General features: G+C 40.3%; 1 protein-coding gene across 1 annotated transcript; it reads left to right on the plus strand.

The window, feature by feature from the left end:
- The first annotated feature begins 6,033 nt into the window (after positions 1-6,033).
- On the plus strand, positions 6,034-21,558 carry CCDC14 (coiled-coil domain containing 14). The gene is made up of 13 exons (XM_050917012.1): positions 6,034-6,132; positions 8,737-8,792; positions 9,317-9,392; positions 9,712-9,784; positions 9,876-10,016; positions 10,337-10,582; positions 10,697-10,791; positions 12,222-12,804; positions 13,820-13,961; positions 16,937-17,016; positions 18,144-18,362; positions 18,450-18,582; positions 20,275-21,558. The coding sequence occupies exons 1-13, from the start codon at positions 6,100-6,102 to the stop codon at positions 21,257-21,259; spliced, it is 2,862 nt and encodes a 953-aa protein (XP_050772969.1). The 5' UTR covers positions 6,034-6,099; the 3' UTR covers positions 21,260-21,558.
- Positions 21,559-22,199: the final 641 nt, after the last annotated feature.

The raw sequence follows: 22,199 nt of genomic DNA on the forward strand, positions 1-22,199 counted from the left end.
ACACGGGAGGTAATGGTATATAACTTTATTATTTATAAAATCTCATGATTTTAGGGGTCTGTTTCATGATTTTTGATCACTTGTGGTTGGCAATATTGTAATCTCTAATTACATCACCTCTTTCTATTCTCCTCACTCACTTTCAATTTTAAAAAGAAATCTATTTGCATGTGTCTCTTCTGCTAATATGCATTGTAGAATACATCTCTGAAAATCATTCTAAATGAAGGGTGGGAGGAGGAGGCTGTTGTTTGTTTTTAAATCATTTAGATTAGTTCTTTCTTAATTATTCAAGCCTCTGCATTCATGGCCATCAATTATCAGTTTGGTGGAAGCTCACCCTCACTTCGAGTAGTAGTTTGGTGACTTAAAGCATCTCAGAGAAAATACTTGCACCATAAGGTACTTGACAGCAGTTTGACAATTGCCCATCATCTTCTGTGAACCTTCTCATCTTGTTCTTTGACTCAGCTTTTTCCCCCTTTACCGCCTATGACTGGCAAGGTGTTAACAGGCCTTTGAATGATCCCTCGAAATATATGTTAAGTATTTAAGGTAAACAATCTGTTCCACCTTGTATTTTTCTGTGACACTCTGAGTACATTTCCCAGACCTGAAGAGCTCTGTGTAAGCTTGACAGCTTGTCTTTCTCACCAATAGAAGCTGGTCCAACACAATATATTACCTCACCCACATTGTCTCTCTCTCACATTCTATTTGTGATCCGCTATAATCCCCAAATCCTTTTCAGATTATTCCCCATTTTGTAACTGTGCACTTGATTTTTCCTTCTTATGTGAAGTACTTTGTATTTATCTTTAATAAATTGTATCTTGTTGATTTCAAAGCAATTCTCCAATTTGTCAAGGTCATTTTGAATTCAGATTCTGTCCTCCAGTGCTTGCACCGGCTCTCAGCTTGGTGTCATCTGCAAATTTTATAAGCATACTCTCCACTCCATTATACAAGTTATTAATTAAAATACTGAATAGTATTGGAGCTAGGACTGACCACTGGGGGATCTTACTAAATACACCCTCCCAGTTTGACAGTAAACCATTGATAACTACTCTTTAAGTAAGATCTTTCAGTCAGTTGTGCACTCAATTTACAGTAATTTCATGTAGACCGCATTTCCCCAGTTTGCTTATGAGACTGTTGCATGGGGCTGTGTCAAAAGCCTTAGTAAAATCAAGGCATATCACATCTCCTGCTTCCCCCACATCCACTAGGCCAGTAACTCTGTATAGGAAGGAAATTTGGTTGGTTTGGCATGATTTGTTCTTGACAAATCTATGCTGACTCTTCCTTATAACTCTATTATCCTGTCTGTGCTTAAAAATTGATTGTTTAATAACTTGTTCTAGTGTCTCTTCTGATATAGAAGTTAGATTGACTGGTCTATAATTTCCCAGATCCACTTTGTTCTGCCTTTTTAAGAGAGATATTATGTTTCCCCTTCTCCACTCCTCTGAGACCTCACCCATCCTCCATGAGTTCTCAAAGATAATTGCTAATGGTTCTGAGATTGCGTCAGCTGGTTCCGTAAGTATCCTGAAGTCCTGATGCTACTGTGAAGCTCACTTTCTATTTTTTATATATACCATGTTTATCACCATAGTAGCCGAGTGCCTTCCAGTAGTGAATTAAGCAATGTGACTACACATCTTTCACGTGTTGCTTGTTCTCTCATCTTCTCCCCGTAGTAAGAAGCGTATGCAGTGAAATGTCATGTTTTGATAGAGTTTTAGAGTATTTTTTAAAATATACATGTTACTATGCATTTATATTAGAAAAATCAAGGTCAAATAAATGCATCTTTCACTTGGAGAAGAAGGTGGTGAGGTTTGTGACAGTCCTTAGTTCCTGAGAGAATTTTTTTCACAGTCCCAGACATGCACAGCTCTTTTGTCTGGTAGAAGCAACTTTTACACTGTCCCATTAACAGCATTGAATGGACAACAGAAATGGCACGAATATGTATTTGTCTTACTATAATTTCATTTTCCTGACCGGGGCAGTATATCAATTGTAAAACCATCTGTGCCAGGCCTAACTTACAAGGCCATCAATGCCATTCCTTAAAAGGATTCTCCCTTACCTGCATCTAGGATCTCCTACTAGGGCAATATCCCTCTCTTCCCTTTTCCATTCCTCGCTACTGTTTTAAATGTATCGGCTGATCTTTCAATTTTGGTAAAAAATTTTGGTTGCAATTTCACTGTAACCTCTATTCCACTAGGTGGCACTTGCTGTCTACATAAGGAGCCTGTGTCCTTCAGTTTATGCTACTGCCTAAGTAAATCATCTATTCAGTGGCAATAAAATCTGATGTCATCAGTTATTTATATTTATTGCACAGTCCTTCCATCTCTCATGAAAATGGAAACACATTGGGTAACATCCTGCATCTCAACAGATACTAATAATATAGTTCTGTGTTTCTCAACCCTTTCAGATTGGCAACCCTTTATTCAAAGTAAATAACATTTCACAACTCTCTACCTTACATTTACTATAAAAGTAAGAATAAAAAAAGTATCAAGGATAACAATGGTAACCCTATATAATTTATTTGTTTGTGTGTGTCTGTGTAGGTTAACAGAGCACACTTGACTTTGAAGTGTAAGGTATGTGACCAATGGGGAAGTGAGATTTTTCTTTGCTTTAGATTGTAATAAAATTTATAAGGCTGTCAATTAACTGCAGTTAATTCAAATGATTAACTCAAAACAAATTAACTTGATTAAAGAAATTAACCGTGATGAATCACAGTTTTAATACCAATTTATTATAAATATTTTGGCTGTTTTTCTACATTTTCAAATATATTGATTTCAATTACAATGCAGAATGCAAATTGTACAGTGATCACTTTATATTATTATTTGTATTACAAATATTTGCACTGTAAAGAAGATAAACATAAGAAATAGTATTTTTCATTTCACATCATACAAGTACTGTAGTGCTAGCTCTATCGTGAAAGTGCAATTTACAAATGTAGAATTATTTTTTTACATATCTGAACTCAAAACCAAAACACTGTAAAACTTTAGAGCCTACAAGTCTACTCAAGCCTGCTTCTTGTTCAGCCAATCGCTAGGACAAACAAGTTTGTTTACATTTTCAGGAGACAATGCTGCCCACTTTTTATTTACGTCACCTGAAAATGAGAAAAGATGTGTGCATGGCACTGTTATAGCCAGCGTTACAAGGTGTTTATGTGCCAGATATGCTAAACATTCATAGGCCCCTCCATACTTTGACTAGTAGATTGCACTTTTTTACAGTGCAAACATTTGTAATGAAAAATAATAATATAAAGTGAGAACTCTACACTTTGTATTCTGTGTCGTAATTGAAATCAATATATTTAAAAATGTAGAAAAACATCCAAAATATTTATAATAAATTTAAAATATTTTATTGTTTAACAGTGCGATTAAAACTGCAATTGATTATTTTTTTAATCTCATGGTTTATTTTTAATCATTTGATAACCCTAAAAATTTGCAATAGCTCATGTCTGTTTGATTGTCTTTTGTGACATCCCCCAATAGGTTGCAATCCACCAGCTGAGAAACACTGATATTGCATCATGCTCTGATGTGTCCCCTGCACCACAAGGTAAAAGAACTGCTGTTTGCCAGAAGCTGGGAATTCGTGACAGGGAATGGACAACTTGATTACCTATTCTTTTCATTCCCTTGGGGGCACCTGACACTGGCCACTGACGGAACACAGGATGCAGGGTTAGATGGTCGCATTATGGCCGTTCTTATGTTCTAACAACTGGACACAAATCTTGAATGACTTTTCCCCCCCAACATTGGTTGCACTTTGTTATGAATGCAAAAAGTATCAGTTCAGCAGTGGAGCCTGTTCAAGAGAAAGTAACGACGAAAGCTTACGTGCAAATAAATTTGTTAGTCTCTAACAGGGTTTCTCAAACAGGGGTCGCCTCTTGTGTAGGGAAAGCCCCTGGTGGGTTAGGCCGGTGTGTTTACCTGCCCCTTCCTCAGGTCCAGCTGATCGCGGCTCCCACTGGCCACAGATCACTGCTCTGGGCCAAAGGGAGCTGCTGGAAGCGGCGCCAGCCAAGGGACTGACTGGCCACCGCTTCCAGCAGCTCCCATTGGCCCAGAGCAGCGATCTATGAGTACTACCAGAGGTGAAAATAAGCCGGTATGGTCTGGTACGGCATACTGCCAAGAGCCAGTATGCCGTGCCAGACTGGACTGGTTTCTCTGGTGGGGATTTAACGGTCCCGGAGCTCCGGCCCCTGTGGGGAGCCCTGGGCCCTTTAAAGCACCACCCAAGCCCTGCTTCCAGAGCTCCAGCGGCGCTTTAAAGGGACCAGGGCTTGCCTCAGCAGCCAGGGCCTCTGGCCCTTTAAATTGCTGCCACAGCCCTGCCGCCTCTACTCCAGTGGTGGCAAGGCTCTGGAGGTGATTTAAAGGGACTGGAGCTCCCCACAGCAGCTGGAGCCCTGGGCCATTTAAATCACTGCAGGAACCCTGCCACCATTACCGCAGACCTAGCCCAAGCCCAAGCCCTGCTGCCCTGGGATAGCAGCGACAGGGCTCCCGTGGTGATTTAAAGAGCCCAGAGCTCTGCGGCCGCCAGAGCCCGAGGCGCTTTAATTTGCCCCTCTGCAGCTGGTAGCTCTAGGGTGATTTAAAGGCCCTGGGGCTCCCAGCCACAGCCAGAACCCCAGAGCCTCTAAATCTTGAAAGGCCCCGCCTCTTTCTGTTGAGGCCATGCCTGCTCAGGACTCCGGCATACGGGTAAATCCTTTAAGTTACTTTCCTCTATGAGTACTCCTCATTCTTTTTGCTAATACAGACTAACACAGCTACCACTCTGAAACTTGTCACCATGGAAGGCACTGAATTTGGCCATATGAAGTGGAAATCCATCAACTTCATGAAAAAACTCCTACAGATACAAACATCATCTTATTTTCCAAATGCAAACAGATGGACATCATACCAAAAGGACTGACGGTAAAAAACCCATTACAATCTACATACCACAAAGACTTTGCTGAGAGATTGTGCCACACACTCTCAAAGAAACTGCAGAATCATCTGATCAACATCCTATACAGCAAACAGGGAAAGATTAAGAATGTGCTCATTAGACTGAGTAAAAACTATTTCCCCATGCTAATTTTTCCCCTACTATTATTCACACCTTCTTTTCAACTGTTTGAAATAGGCCATTCTGATTATCACTACACAAGTTTTTTTTTCTCCTGCTGATAATGGCCCACCTTAATTGATTAGTCTTGTTAGAGTTGGTTCGGCAACACCCATTTTTTCATGTTCTCTATGTATACACATCTTCACACTGTATTTTCCACTGCATGCATCTGATGAAGTGGGTTTTAGCCTAGGGGAAGCTTATGCCCAAATACATTTGTTAGTCTCTGACGTTCCACAAGTACTCCTGCACTTTTTGCTAACACAGCCACCACTCTGAAAGGTCCTTGTTGTTACTTGGCTGTGACAGGAACAACCTGCGGCTTGTCCTGCAATTAACTAGGCGTGAAAGCTGCACAGAGGTGGGAGATTCCCGGAGGGCAGGTAGAGCGTTGTGGGGTAACCGCTGAACAAGGAGCCAGGCGATGGGGATGCGGGGGGGAGGGGGGATGCGGGGCCCCGGAGTGGTTTGGCATTACGTGCTGATACAGCGCTGACTGAGGAGCCGTGCGGACCGGGCCGACTCCCCGCCCTGCATAACAAGCTCTGAGAGCGCACGAGACACTCCCCCTGACTGAGAGAGAGCGCGAGCTACTGACTGACTTGGTCGATTACTCCCGCCTCTGTTCCACTACTGGTTCGCTGGGCCGTGACCTCCACCAATCCCGGCCCCAGTTTCCTGACTCCGCCCCACTCCGCGGCCCGCTCTGGCTGCCGCCGGCGCCTCGCATGGAGGGAGGGAGCCGGAAGAGGCGGGGCTGAGAGGATGACGGCTCCGCCCCTGCCGTGGCAGCCGTTGGCCCTGTCAGCCGAGTCGGGCTCGGATTGGCTGCGCGTTTCGGCGCCGAGGGATGCGCGGTAGCTCCTCCCCCAGGCCGGGGCGGACGGAGCGATGTCGAGGTCGGGAGCTTTGCAGCGTCACAAGGTACCAGCCGTGGGGGTTGTTGGGGGGCCGAGCGTTGGGGGATGAGGTTGAGTCTACCCTGGAGGTGCGGGGCTGGGCGCGGTGTGTTCTCGCTCTGGGATCCCGAGGTGGGGGGGCTGTTATGGGGGGACTGGGCGCCTTGAGCGGCGGTTTAGGCGTCTTTCTCTGCGGGTTGGGAGCACTGGGCGTCTGGGGCAGGGAGTGGAGGGCGTCTCGTTTTCGGGGAGGGGCTCCTGGGGGCTTGGAGGGGACTGGGTGGGCTCCCGGGTCAGGGGGTGGGGGCTCTCTGGGGGCTACTAGGGGTGGGGGGTTGGAAGGTGACTGGGCTCCCGTGTCGGGGAGTGGGTGCTCGGGCTCTCCTGGGAGTCAGTAGGGGTGGGGGGTTGGAAGGTGACTGGGCTCTCCTGGGAGTCAGTAGGGGTGGGGGGTTGGGAGGTGAATGGGCTCACAGGTCAGGGGGCTCTCCTCTGGGTGGTCCCTATGGCTGTGGGGGGTTTGGGAGGTGAGTAGGCTCATGGGTTGAGGGGGCTGTCTGGGGGACACTCACGGAGGTGACTCAGCTCATGGGGGCTCTTCGCTGGGGGTCACTGTGGGGGTTAGGAGGTAACTGGCTTCACAGGTCACAGGGGGACTCTCCTTTGGGGGTCACTAGAGATGTGGGGGAGGGGTTGGGAGGTGACTGGGCTCACCAGTCGAGGGCGTTCCTGTGGGGGACACTTGGGATTTGTGGGGAGAGTTGGCAGGTGTCTGGCTCCACAAGTCACGGCAGGCACTCTGGGAGACGCTAGGGATGTGGCAGAGGATGGGTTGGAAGGTGACTGGGCTAATAGGTCAGGAAGGCTCTCCTCTGGGGGACCCTCAGGGTGGCAGGGTTGGGGAGGAGACTGGGATCATGGGTTGGGGGAGCTCTCCTCTGGGAGACACTGGAGAAGTTATCAGGTGACTGGGGACACTACTGAGGGTTGGGAGGTGACATTTCACAATTTGAGGGCTCTCTTCTGGAGGGGTTGCAGGTGACTGGATTCATAAGTCAGGGGAACTCTTCTCTAGGGGCTACTAAAGGAGGGTATTACTGGGAGCCTAGATGAGGGATGCAGGACTCCCCCCTCGGGAGTGCATGGGTAACTGAGCCTCTCCAGGAATAGGGTTTAGGTGACTCTTTGGGGCTCCCCTGATTGGTGGGGCTGATGTCACTTCCCCCTCCACCTACCCTATTACCTGTTGGATTCAGTTCCTGCACAGGCGCCTGCCAGCAGCTGCTTAGCTTCACCTCTTGTTGGGGGTTGATTCCCAAAGTACATTTCCCTGCCTTGTGATGTGGGGTTTTGCAAAGTGTTACAACAGGACACCTGAAGTCTCCTTCTAACTTACTTGGGCTCTCAGTCATTTAGATTCTCCCAAGTTTGAGAGCCTTGGGTTGCTGTCTGCCTATTTGTGTCAGTCTTGAGGGGGCAAAATTGTGTGAACAACATTCCCATGTTCACATCACTAATTTGCCCAGTGATGTTGGATTTTTGTATCCTGACATGAAGACACATCATGACATCACATTACAATATGAAACTTGAGATATGTTTGGGAGGTAAGGCAGATCTGTGACGATCAAGGGTAGTGTAAATTTTAGGATGGGCTTCAGCCCTTGTGTGCATAATCCATATTTGTTGTGGGCCTGATCCTGCAATCTTTATGCGAGTACCCTCATTGAGGTCAGTGAGATTACTTACACGAGTAACACGCACACACCATTAGGCCCTTTGCTTGAAGTATTCTTCTACAGTTAAATATTTCAGCTGCAAATATTTGCGCTATGGCAGCAGCTTATTAGTAAAAACTAGTGCTGTGCATTCAGTTGGAAAGCAGGGAATATAGTCTCCTTTGCAATATATTATAAAGCTCTTCACAATCATGTTATATCACACCTTAAGCCTATTACTGGTCTGGGTTTGAACTCTTTTATGAAAAGTGTATGGGATATTTAATAAATGCAAGTCATCAGGCCCTCAATTTTACAATATCCACTAGCACCAATCTAAGGTATTGGTTCAGCACTGACTTGCAGAGAAATGTTTGAGGAATTACCAGCACTGCTTTCTGTATCACTCTGGGTTTTTCATTGACATCTCCCATTAAGGAATGAACTTGGCCTGATTTAGCGAAACTTGTGACATTTGACATGATATCAAAAGAAGATGGTAAGGCTGCACGCTATAGACAGTGACAGTGGTGCTAGAGGAAAGTGGAAGGGCTGTACTGAAATAACTTCTGTCCACAAAACAAACTGATATGTGTCTACACGTAAACACCGACCCTTTAGTTTATATGTTGGTGGACTGCTGCTGCTGCACAGTGTCATGAAGTCAGTGGAGCTCCATGTATTCAGAAGTCTACCTATGCGTTGTAAATTGCAGGATTGAGGCTCAGTGCTCTTTGCTGCATTCCCCTTCATTCCTTAAAAAAAAATGTAAATTAGCCTTTCTAAACTTTATTTATTGTCTCAGATTGAGCAATCCAATGGTATTTAGTATACTTCTATTATATCGTTAAAATAATTAATTGAAATTAAAATAATATTTATTGGTGTATATTTGTGTAATAATTCAACAGGTACTGTCTTCTGGAAGGCTAACAGGAGCAGCTAAGTTATCAAGTGGAAAAAAACAGTAAGAATTTAATCATTAATACTGTCTAGTGGTATACCTGTTAGCAGTCAAAACAGCCATACAAATCAAAAGCCAGCAGCTTGTCAACAACTCTTTGCATTTATTAAATATTAAGTCCCAATTGAAAGATGCTGCAAGTGGCAGATCCTGCTGTCCTTGGACAGGCAAAACTTTCATTGAAGTTAGTGTGAGTTTGGCCTGTACAATGACTAGAGGAAAATTAACCCTTTTAGCAAACAACATGCCTTAGACTTCCATTTTGAATTTATGCAATATTAATTAAAATTTCCCCCTAGATTACTGAATGAATATGGGGACTAGTTACATGTAAGCTTTCTGAGTAAGCGCCAGTCCTGCCCTAACAGGCTGGTGATGTCTGCAGCAGTTAGTTGCTTATGTCATTACAGCATTTGGCTCTATTGTAAAGTGCAGCAAGCACATCGTGTGTGGGGTTTTTTTGTTGTTTTAGATATCAAACAAGTATATGTATATAAGAGGAAGTAAACACGGAATGTCTTTTTCAGGATTGGCTTAAGAAAAGCATGCCATTCTGGTGTGGACTCTGGCTACTCTCTCTATTCCACTGACTCTGAGGATCAGGTAATTTGAGATGAATTGGTTCTCTTATACATGCAAATCAGAAATTAACTAAAATTACTGAAACACAAAGTTCATTAGATAGAAACACAATACAATCTCTCAATTATAAGTATAACAAACCAGTAAATGGGAAATGTGTAAAAGTTTTCATTGATGGCATGTAAATATGTTACTCAAATCCAGTCCAGAAATAACTGTGACTCAAACCTGTAACAACGGTTTCTAAATAGGAACTTCTTAACTTTATTTCATTGTCCTTACCGGTTTTGTTTTACAATAAATCAATGCCTGTATTCTGACTGCAACATTCTTTCTGCAGGTTGTAACTATACATAACGGGCTTGATCGCTGTGCAGCTTTACTGCAGGATATTTTGCAAAATGAGGCCACAGGTTGTACCTTACTGAAATTTTAAATTACGTTTTAGTTTCTGTAGGTCTCTTATTTATTTTCTTGAATGGCTTTTGTTTCAAATAACATTAGGAATGGAGACAGTAAATCGAAAACCAGGAAAAGTAACTTCTGCTAAGGCTACTGCCAGGCCTATACTAACCAAAGGAAATATTTCAAAAAAGAAAGGATTGAAGAAAAATGTTCTTGCTGCCCATATTCATAAAGAAATTGGTAAGCACTTGTCCTTGCTTTGGCCTTTACTTAAACAATGTTTTCATCCATAACTGTTTTATTTCCTCAATAAATACTTGTTCATTGTCACCTCATCTGTAGAATTAATTAATATGGTTATAATATTGTGCAACTTATTTTGGTTTTAAACTTTGGTTTAATAAAATAAATTTACTATGGCTTGATTGAGTCTGTCAATTTTAATCAAATTAATCAAAATGGGTTCATAGCTCTTGATTCTTGATGTCAAGAAGCTTCATGTAAACATTAGTTTTCTTTTTGCACTACACAAACACAAACTTCAACTTTATTTTCCACAGTGCCCCTATCAAATAGGAATCCAGCCTCTTGTAATACACTTGCTGTTCACAAAGAGGGAGAACTTTCCAGCGCAGTACAAAATCAGCCTGTTCAACCAATTCATGTGCCTTTTAATCAACACTCTCCTGTGATGCATCAGAAACTGTGTGAGCATGTGCAAACCCAAATGTCTCTGATAACTGGCCAAGTTCCACCCAGCTGTAATGGAATTCCCACTATACCTGCTTACCCTGTTTCAGATCCTGGTTAGTGTGAATGTCATCAAATAGTTAGACACTATTTTGAGGTTTGTTTTTAGTTTTTTGGCAAGAAAAAAATCTTAAATTTAACAATGTTCGGTTTTTGTCTATTTGTTTCAGGATATCAAAGTGTTACAGCATTTAATTATCGTTTACCTACCTCCACACCAACTCTGTCCCCCCAGCATTCAGCTAATCCTTTACTCATTCAGTCTGTAAGTACACTTGATTTTAAATTATAAATAAACATTTAAGTTAGTGTTGTCATCCTTGTTTTATTCTTTGGCTTTCATTACTTCTGAAGTCTATACACTTCATTGGACTTAATAAGAAATTTTCCCGAAGAAAAAGAAACTCAGTGCATTTTATGTCTCATAAAATCTGGATGAAATAATAGATACGGTGGTGCTTTTAATAAAATATGTGATTTCAAAGGTGATTCACAAATATATTGTTAGCAAGCATTGCTACTTGTATTGTGCCTGCAGTAGACTCCAAAAATGAGGTAATCGGCATGCCAATGGGGGGGGGACTGTTCACTTCTGTTTGTTATGCTCATTGTTTTTCTATGTCAAATTCTGTTAAGTATCCATTTCCCAGCCCCTTTTTGAGGAGGATTGATAGTTCCTGATCAGTGTAACATCCCAGTCTCGCTGTGCAGATGATTGATTGTGTCATTAACCTAACCTTGAATATTTTAACCTAATAAAAACTTCAGTCACTAGAAATGCTAACTTGATCAGTGGAAAGTAGTGTAAAACCCATTGTTCTCAAATGTGGTTTGTGTGTTAAAGCTTTGCATTTTAATATCCTTATCTATTTCAGGGTACAACATTAAAAAAAAAAAAAACAAAGTAAACCCCCTTCTGCAGTTTTGGGAAGAGTGGGAGGAGGGTTTACATTGACCCTGTAGTCAGATTGCAGATGCCACCAGTGTTCCATAGCTAGCATGATCTTCAATCGGCACTCTATGGAATATCATCTCATTTGCTAGAAATTTTGGACTGGGGGAAGTCTGTGCTTCACAGATCTAAAAAACCACTACGTAAAATTAAATAATTGTTAGAAATGTGCTGACTGCGTTTTTATGCTTGTAGCATTCAGCACATATATTTATAGATTACATTGCTGAGGTTAGTCAAAATGCCAAAATACAGAAAAATATTGACTTGTACACAATGTATTTATTTTCCTCTGTGTCTGTGGGTACCAGCAATGAATTCTAGTTATAAAGATAGGGAAAATGAGAAAATATATCATGAAGATTCTTACAAGCACAGTGAAAATGAATTCTCACCCCAAGAAAACAGAATCCTTTTGTCCTTCCCCAATATAGAAAGATGAAAATATCAATTTCGCTCTATTGCTGAATTACAGATAACAACATTTAAGATAAGACCAACTAGTCTTATTGGTAATCCTAACTATATTTGCCTTTTAACTACTCCTGAGCACAGTGAAAGGTCATACACTGCAGCCTGAATGAATTTGAGTACTATTTTAACTGGTTTTTAAATGACAAACAGTGAGCAACACCACATTAAATAAGATTGGCTTCTAAATGTTGAAAGAAACCTCACTGCTACATTTAGGCGCCATGAAAATACAAATAATAATTTGTTTAATATGTATATTCTCTGTGTAGGGTGTTCCTGCTGACAGTTACAACCAGTGTGCACCACAAGCCGGAGAAGCTGTGTTTTTCCCAGGAGTTTCTGCTGCTGCTTGTGTTTCTTCACAAGCGAAGTCTGCCACCACTGATCCTCAGATGACACACTGTGTACCACTAAATGTGCCAAATAATTCCACAGTATCTACATTTCTTCCAGCATCTTATGGCAGAGAGATGATTTCAAACCAAGGAAATCATGAGCAACGGGTAAAGGAGGCAGACTTGATAAGATGTATACAAGCTCATCTGGCTCTCTTAGAACCACATGAATCAGAGAGTGACTGGGCTGGTCAGAAGTACCAGAAATTTGATCCAGCACAGTCCAAGGTCTCAGATACCAAAGAAGAGGAAACCGCTGAGGAACATAGTGAGGGTACTACCAGTGAAGAAGAGGACTTGAATGCAGTGGACATAGCACCAGTGAGGGAGACAAGCTGTCAGACAAGTTTTGACAAAAAAGTTTTAAAGCCTAAAAAAGCAAGCCCAGAAAAAACAGCCCAAAAAGTTAAAACTGTAAAATATCTTTTGGGAGAGCTCAAGGCACTGGCAGACCAAGGTAAAAATGTTTTATCAGCACAGTAGACTATGTATCACACAGATGCTGTGCTATGCCACATGGATGGACATTCTTAGAAATCCATAATATACCATTGTGTGATGAATTATTGTAATTCAGATGTTACAAAATTACAATTTGGAATAGTTTTTCTTTTTAATAGAGCTGTATGTTTTGATCTGAAGGAAGATAAAGGGAGTGTTTCAATGTGTGCCTGAGATCTTAAAATTGTTATAGCAATTAGTAAAAGTAGTGTTTTCTTTCTGTGTACAGTCTGTGGGAAAGCTCTGCTCTTACACTTCCCATAAGAGGTAATCAGGGAGTGGTGTGGAAAGGTTCTAAAAGATTTCCCTTCAGAGATCAGTTGGAAGGATGGTGGCTGTGATTTAACGGGGATCTAGACCAGTGGCTCTCAATCTTTCCATCTTAATATACCCCTTTCAGGAATCTGATTTGTCTTGCATACCCCCAATTTACACCTCACTTAAAAACTCCTTACTTACAAAATCGGACCTAAAAATACAAAGAAGTGTCACTGCACTATTATGGAAAAATTGTTGACTTTCTCATTTTTACCATATAATTATAAAATAAATCAATTGGTATATAAATATTGTACTTACATTTCAGTGTGTAGTATAAAGAGCAATATAAACAAGTCATTGTCTTTAGGAAATTTTAGTTTGTACTGACTTCTCTAGTGCTTTTTATGTAGCCTGTGGTAAAACTAGGTAAATATATAGATGAGTTGATGTACCCCCGGAAAGACCTCTGTGTACCCCAAGGGTATATATACACCTGACTGAGAACCAGTCATCTAGACCATACTTCACAGTCAAACAGTAATTTAAGAAGTGCAAATAAAGAGGGTAATTTAAACATTAAAAGCTTCACGCATATCTTAAGAGGTAATAGAATTTATGTTCAGCTATCTCATAAATTGCTTAATTGGATATATCTGAGGCTGTTATGTATTTTTCTTATAGATGATTCTTATATTTTTTTTTCTTTGTAGATGATTCTGAAATATTGAGGCTAATACATGAGGTAGAAGACTGTGTTTCATTACTGCCAGCAGTAGTTGGAAGTACTAATGTACAAGCTGAAATAGCACTTGCTATACAACCTCTCAGAAGTGAAAATGCCCAATTGCGTAGGTCAGTAAACATTCAAACAAGTGAGCAACCTATTTTAAAAATATGTATCATGCTAACTAACTTCATTGTTATAAATTACATATTGTAGTATAGTTACAATGTATAATTCTTAAATCGCATTCTTCTTTTCTGTTGTCTATACTGTGTTCATGTGCAGGGGTTTTGTTTATACTATGCTTTGTATACTACATTGCTTCTGAAAAAAATCTTTAAGGCATTCATATTTAGTGCATGGATATTTGAACAAGTTTCTTGCTACCGATGAATAGGAATATTTTGCTTCTTACATCAGTTTTCCAAATGAATGTTGGTCTCTTGTTGAAACGCAGAATTAAGTCAGATGGTCTATCTGTGCCATGGACTTGCTCCGTGACTTTAGGTAAATCGCTTAAGCCCTCACACAATTAACTACAGAGTGCATTAGTCTTCCCCAGAGAGATGTAAATTCTAATGTGCACAGGATGGCATGCACTAACTGGCTCCTGTGGACCCTAGTGGCATGCACTAAAAGTTCTCTAGTGTGTGTTAATGTAGGGCAGTTTGAAACTGCAGTTTCACCTGTTTGTAAAATAAAAATATTAGCCTAGAGAAGTATTGTAAATTTTAATCTGCTGTTTATAAATTGCTTTGCAATTTTCAGCCGAGAAGTGCAATACAATTTCAAAATTGAATGAAAAGTTGACATTTCAAATTAGAACTCCAAATAAAGCATTTTGACTGCAGGTGACAGACTTCACAATCTTTAATATAGATAGGACAGATGTTCTTAGTGTTACCTTTTGAAATTATTGTGCTTAGAGCTCCATAGAAGGGATGGAATTTTGGAACTGGAAATATCAACTGTGTAAGAAGTCCTTTGGAAAAGGTGAGCATGCATCTGTCTAGGAACAGCAAACTACAAGTAGGCTTGGCCGCGTTCAGTTTTAATTAATGTGTCAGTAAACATTGATTTCAGCTGACATGCTGAAATTGACACACAAAAATTGATCAGTAACAGTGCAGGAGGTCCCACCACCACCATCCCTCCCCCCCACTCCATTTTGCACCTGCAGAGATTGAGTGTCACTGGCCCTGTAACAGATCAGAGCTATCTGCAGCCCTGCTATCATAACCATGCTCTCTCACTCCATGGCAGCAGAGCTGCACAGCGATCCTTGTGCTGCTGCAGAGCAGGTGACATCCAATTCCTGCAGATGCAATGTTCAGGGAAGACTGTGATCCTGGTAGAGCAGAGACCTCCAGCCAGGACTGCAAGGAATGGGAAGAGAATGAACGCCAGGCTGTGGGAGAGACTACCTGCTGCTGAATGGCTTCTTCCTTGGACTGGCACCATTCAGTGGTAGGATGGCCTCCCCAGCAGCTGGGGGCTCATCTTCCTCCTTGTGGCCCTGGCTGGAGGTCTCTGGTCTTCACAGCCAGGACTACAAGCCTTCTCCACACCTTATGCCTGCCAGGGATCAGTTGTCACTAGCCATGCATGGAGTCTTCTGCAGCTCTGCTGTCATGGATCTACTCACCAGCTGGCAGTGCCAGAGGTCTGACAGTGGGGTTGCAGAGGGTTCTCTTCACAGCCACGGGGCCAATGCCACCCGATCCCTGCAGGTATAAGGTGCAGGAAAGGCTGCAGTCCTGACGAGACAAAGCAGAGACCCCTGGCCAGGGCTGTGAGAAGAAGATCCCAGCTGAGGGGAAGGCCTCTATGCTGCTAAATGGCGCCTGGCTGGGAACAGAGCCATTTAGCAGCATTGTGACCACCTCTCATGACCACGGCTTGTCCTACTTCTGGTAATCTTGGCCAGAGGTCTCTGCTCTGCTGGGCCAGGAGTGCAGTTTCCCACGCACCTTGCACCCAGTTGTCTTGGACTGCTCAGCTGTGCAGAGAGCCCTCTGCAGCCCTACTGTCAGTGCTACCCCAACCCCACCCTTAATCCTCCTTAATTTCCAGTAAAAATAAATTTATTTTTTTAAATAAAAATTGATATTAACTATCAAAATTAGAAAAAAATAAAAACTGAGTTTTGCCAAGTCTAACTGTAAAAGTTCTGCTACATGGTTTTTGTCTATATGTGAAAGCACAGTGACTGTAATTTAGCCTCTCTGGAGAATCCAGGAGGGATATAACTTTTAAATATCATGTTTGTTGAACAATTGTTAGTTCCTTGACATTAGTGTATGACTTGCCTTATAAAGTAGTTTATCTTATTAAGTGATCTCTAATCTTAACAGCATAACAAGGTTCTAGATAATACTTTCTCAAAGTATGCAGAAAAGCATGTTGAGAACTCGGAGGGACTATTATTTTCTGTGTGTATTTTTCCATTTGAAACATATTGCCATCTTTTCCCAAGACTGCACTTTTTCCTAGAAGTACCAGTGAGTACTCTAACTTTTAAACTTCAGCTCCCACGTAGTTACCATGCATGTCTTTAGACAGCCTGTTATCAAATGCAGAAATAATCTCTTTTCAGGATACATCCTTAATGTAAAAGTAGACACCCCTTTCCTCTGAGCTAAAATGGAGTGAAGTTATCATGATTTTGAAAAGAGCGCATTCAGCTAAAGAAAGATGGAAATGCAGTCTTTGACAAAATAGAAAATCCAGCAATATTGCCAAATATTTCATCACCTTTTAAAAAAACTGTGCACCCTCCATGCCATCCCTAAAAATCAAAAGATAACCACATTGATAGCAAAATTGACTGGCAGAGTTCTGGACATATTCAATAAGATGCCTATTGATAATGCTTAGTAGTCTTGGCACATCAGGTGGCAGCTCCCAAGGGGGTTTCTGTAATCTAACCCATCACAAGATGATAAAAAAAAAAGTTTTTAAACTTCCAAAACTAAAAACATTTTTGTGGGGGTTCTGTTCTAATTAAATTAGTAAACTTTCATAAACCAATTTTGATATTCAGCCTTTTGAATTTACTCTGTATTTGGACTTTCTCCATTTATGCTTTATCATTCACATTTAGGAGATTAAGAATACTGAACCAGCAACTCCGGGAGCGAGAGAGAGCTGAAAAGGAATCCAGCCTGGATTGCAACTTTGAATGCAAGTACTGGTATATTGCAAGTCAGTAGAGCACCATGCAGACAGTGGGATCCTCCTGTGCAGCTCCAGTGTAGGATTTGGGACTGTAGCCTTCACATAGTAAGGATGGGACGGGTATAAAGGAAACTTCCTTGTATCTGCAAACAAAGGTCACATTATAGTGGAGTTTTGAACTATATAACTCCATGCATAAGGCATCTGATATTAGAGTCTGACCTTAAAGTAAAAAGGCCTTTTTCCTTTATCTTCCTTTGGGAGAACTGGGCAAAAAACCCACAGCACATCATTACATGACAATTACAGCTTATCTGCTGTGAATTAATGTGACAGTGAGTAACATTACCATGATACCTATCTAAAAATATTTTACTAAGCTGGGGGGAAGAAAGGAAGGCAACACCACTTTCCAAAATTATATGTGCAAGTTCAGTACTGTACTCAAAGTCAAGTACAGAATTAAATAACTAATTTAATTGCATGTTTTAAATATATATAAAACGGCACTCCCACATTCTATCACTGTGATAGTGGGGACTATTATCCCCACAAGCTTGAAGTTTTAGGCCCTCGTCTTGTAGTGAGCTGTGTGCAAATGTACTGAAGTCTCTCAGGCTCCGTGTGGATATACTCATGCTTATGTCACTGCAGGATCAGGGCCTTTGACATCATTGTGAGCAATACCAAGTCTTGTGGTCACTTTTTAAAGAGAAAATTAATCCTTAAATATTTTATTGTAGGTCGCTTGTCATATAAGACAATATTTTTCATTTTAATGAAAATAGGGTTGTGTTATCTTTATGGCAGGTGCAAATACATCAGTTACAATGTTCTTTATATCTTGTCATTCCAGTACAGGATAATTGGACTTAAGATTTAGTGCTAATAGTAATCTTTCCAAATATACCACTTAAAAACATGTAAAATATCTACTGGTAGTGGAAGAGAATTCTTTCTCTATAGTTTTGATTTATGCTTATATTCACACAGGATTTCTGACTTTAACTTAATAATTATTGTAATCTGTTACTCTTCATTTCTAAGAATTTGCTTTAATAGTTGCAAATTATATTTCTTTTGGGCATAGAAATGAAACATTTAAAAAACTTGCTATGTTTCTCTTCCTGTAGTAGTTTCTCTACAGTCCCTGAATATGACACTCCAGAGTCAACTCAAGGAATCTTTAAAGGGCCTTGAATCACTGCACAATAAAAATGAAGAACTCCTTAAAATAATAGAAAACCAGAAAGAAGAAAATAAACAGTTTGCAAAAGTTATCCAGGAGAAAGATAAAGAACTGCTTGAAAACAAACAGCAGTATGACATTGAAGCTACAAAGCTGAAAATTGGTTCGTGTTTTGAACTGATTTGATTTTTTCAGTTGGTGCTTTTACATTTAAAAAAAGGCTAAATTAAAATTGTACTTGGCATTTTAGAAGTGGATGAGGCACTGGCAAACGTGAAGAGCTTCCAGTTTAAGTTGGAAGCCTCGGAAAAAGAAAATCAGATCTTGGGCATAACATTACGTCAACGTGATGCAGAAGTGAACAGACTGCGTGAATTGACTCGGTAATATTGGTCTCACAGTTTTTCTTCTTGACATTTCTTCCTTATTTTGAATTATTGAAACAATGTTAAAATAATACTGCAACCTCTCCCTACGTTGTCTTTGTGTTAACTTTGTGTTAGGGTCTAGACTTAAAGATCTTATAACCTATCTGTGAGTCTTGCAATTTATTTACTCTTTCTAGAGCCTAAAACCCCCAATCAGGGAGCAGGGCTATACAGTCAGATAACAAAGAGATAGTCTTTCCTCCAGACAGCTTACACTGTGGGGGTCAGAAAGTAAACAGGTAGACAAGATAAACATGTGGGATGAGTTGTGTCAGGATGATGGAACAATAAAACTAATAATAATTTAGCATAAAAGCAGAAGTTTTGGCTTCCTCTTTTTTAACTTACACAATAGTTAGAAATAACTATCATGTCAGGTAGGTCAAATGCCACATGCTATATGCATGGCTGCTTGCTGGGAGAAGGCAATGACCTTGTTTGTTTCTGTAGCCCTGGCTACCCAGGTGATCCTTCTCTAGGACCTGCAGAGTTTGGTAAATGGTTCAGCAGCCTGCTTGAAGGGGAGGCAGTCTCTCTTGTCTTTGTGAAAAGACCAGGAATAAATCATCCTGAAAAGAACCTTGCAGAGACTCTCCCTTTTGGGCCCACAGTTGGTTTTCCAGTGGGAAGAAGCGATCTCTCTATCAGTTAAGGACACACTTAAAATGAAATTTATGACTAGATTTCCTTCATTTTTGAGAGTCTTAGCTCCTGAGTGAAGCTGCCTTAATCACATATTTGTGAAAGTTATTCTGTGGAGTTTTTTTATGAATTCATGATGGCAAGGTTTGAGGCTTTACAATCTTTTGTACACCTAGACTGTGTGATTCTGATAATAGAGCTCTCTAGTTACATGACTTGTTTGGATTATTTATATTTTACTTACGTGCACTAGAAGTTTTACTATTCAGTTATCCAAAATTCAGAATTTACCAGCCCCCATAAGTGTACAGTATTTTCCTTACAGTATGTATATACCTTACATATTTTCCTGTAACTATATTAACTGCTGACCACCAGATGGTGATAGCTCATTACATGTATATATGGCTGAGTCTTCGTTTGTCTTGGCATAGAAAGCCGAAAATGAGTAACTGTCTATTTCTGTATTTAAATATTTACTTAAACATTGTATACAATTTAAAGAAAGCAATTTTTCCAAATTGCTTTCAAAAGCAAACCTCCATATCTTAACACAGACTTTGAAAATCATAGAATCGTAGGACTGGAAGGGACCTCAAGAGGTCATTTAGTTCAATCCCCTGCACTTATGGCAGGACTAAGTATTATCTAGCCCAAAATCAGTTATAGTATATCTTCTAGTTATTTTATAAATGTAAAAGTTCTCTTGTCTTAAAGTCATTTAATCTTCTTTTCATAAGAGCACATAGGTGAGAAAGAACCTCATTGCTTGCTGTTCTTTTCATTAATTTCAGAGGTACATTTCATTGAATTGAAGAATGACGCTCAATAGAGCTTCAGTAGTTTAAAATTTGTATTGATTTTTTGTGCTGTCTTGTGGAATATGAACTACGTTTTTAAAATGATCCTTGCAATCTTAAATTGATAAACCTTAATTTAATATTTAGATATACTTATGAAAAGTCATTATACATAATGGATGACCTAATGAATTGCTCTTAACAGAACCTTGCAGAGCAGCATGGCCAAGCTTCTCTCTGACCTCTCTGTAGACCATGTTAGACATAGACCTGAAAAAGCTCTTACAAAATCTCTTCTGGAAGACTATGAGAGACAGCTGAAACCCAACCCATTTCCTGTGAGTACTTCCATAATGAGTTACCTTAAAAAATTAGATAGTGATCAAATTTTGACAAATACAGAACTTCAGTTTTCAAATAAAACTGGAGAATTGGAAATGCCAGTTCTAGCCCATGAAAATTTTGTTGCTGAAGGATCTCATAAAAAAAGTACACTGTTAGCAGAGGAAATAACAGCTCAAAGAATTCTTCCTCCCCTGTCAAAGCAAGATACAGAAACAATTAGTGATTCTGGGACTTTAATAGAGGAAGAACACAAACTAGATGAGACCATTTATATTCCATTGACTAGCAGTACCTCTAAAAAACAGCCATCAATATGTGAAAGAAAAATGTGTGCACAACACCAGGTCAGTGTGGTTTCCAAGAAGTTGGACTATAACTGTGGGCTCTCTGACTCTCAGAAGCAGAATGGATTTGGGATGTTGGATGATAAAAAGATTTTTGATAAACTCAGCGGTGGCTATGACTTGAGAAAGACCATAGAAAATACATCTGAAACCACAGGGAAGACAACTGAGCTGGAAGGAGACAGGCTCCTAGTGAGGCCAAAAGAAATAATTGGAACTGCTGAAGATTTCAGAGACAAATCCGATAGACTTCAGTCTGATAAATACCTTTACACTTGCATGCCACATCAGGAGGAGAACTTTCAGAAAAAAGGCACTGAAATGTCTGACTCTAGTTTCTCTACTTTTGACTGCATGTCAGGAAAATCTGAATGGAGCATGTCTTCCTTCTCAACATTTACTTCACGAGATGAAGAAGACTTTAAAAATGGGCTAGCAGCCTTGGATGCCAACATAGCTAGATTACAAAGGACTTTGCAGACTGGCATTATGAAACAGTGAATGAGGAAACTAAAGACTGTATTTTGTTCAGATAGTTGTTAGGAGGTTTTTTTAGTAATTGAATATGATGTATAGTTTTTGGAATGTCAATATTTGTATTGTGTTTTTGTATAAAATGGCTGGTTCCTAATAGGTAAATTATGACTGGAATTTATTTTCTTGGTTAATGAATGAAGGTGCTATTTCCCTTGTGAAAACTATCATAATTAGTGCAAGGGAACAGTTGTTATTTAAAATTCTTAAATGCAGAGATTAAAATTAAGTTTTATACTGTAGGCAATAAAACCTTTTTCTAGTAAGTGGTGGATGAAACATTTGTTTGGTTTCAATATACACTTCACAGTAGTCACATTTTATCTGAATATAAAATATCTCATCAAGATGACATGAGTCAGAAAAAAGCAATAAAGAGTCCTGGGGCACCTTGAAGACAAACAGATGTATTGGAGCATAAGCTTTTGTGGGTAAATACCCATTTCCATCAGCATCTGATGAAGTGGGTATTCACCCACGAAAGCTTATGCTCCAATACATCTGTTTGTCTTCAAGGTGCCACAGGACTCATTGTTGCTTTTTACAGATCCAGACTAACACAGCCATCCCTCTGATACATGCGTCCGAAAGTGACCTCCCTTGCTTCTGTGGGAAATACTCACAACTTGAAGTTCATTTTAAAAAATGAATAGTATATTCAATGTTACATGTTAGTGACCAAATCCAATCAAGTGGAAAATTAGTAGGAAGAACATCCCATCTCAGCATAAAGCATAACTTGGATCAGCACAGAATGTACTTTATGCCATTCTCTTCATACAGTAGATTTTTGTGGCTAAACCTAGACCAAATTCTGCTCTGTTGTAGCAGCATAAATGCCAGAGTAACTCAGAGCAGAACTTGCTCCAGAATCTTCATTAGATAACTGCAGATGTTTGCTGAATAC

The sequence above is a fragment of the Gopherus flavomarginatus genome, chromosome 10 (genome assembly GCF_025201925.1).
Source record: "Gopherus flavomarginatus isolate rGopFla2 chromosome 10, rGopFla2.mat.asm, whole genome shotgun sequence".
Lineage (NCBI taxonomy): Eukaryota > Metazoa > Chordata > Testudines > Testudinidae > Gopherus > Gopherus flavomarginatus.

Bases quoted from the DNA above. Each gene is read 5' to 3' on its own strand.
- CCDC14 (XM_050917012.1), top strand. From the start codon at position 6,100: ATGTCGAGGTCGGGAGCTTTGCAGCGTCACAAG. The intron at 8,793-9,316 runs GTAAGAATTTAA...TGTCTTTTTCAG, and splicing joins TTATCAAGTGGAAAAAAACA to GATTGGCTTAAGAAAAGCAT. The intron at 12,805-13,819 runs GTAAAAATGTTT...TTTTCTTTGTAG, and splicing joins CAAGGCACTGGCAGACCAAG to ATGATTCTGAAATATTGAGG.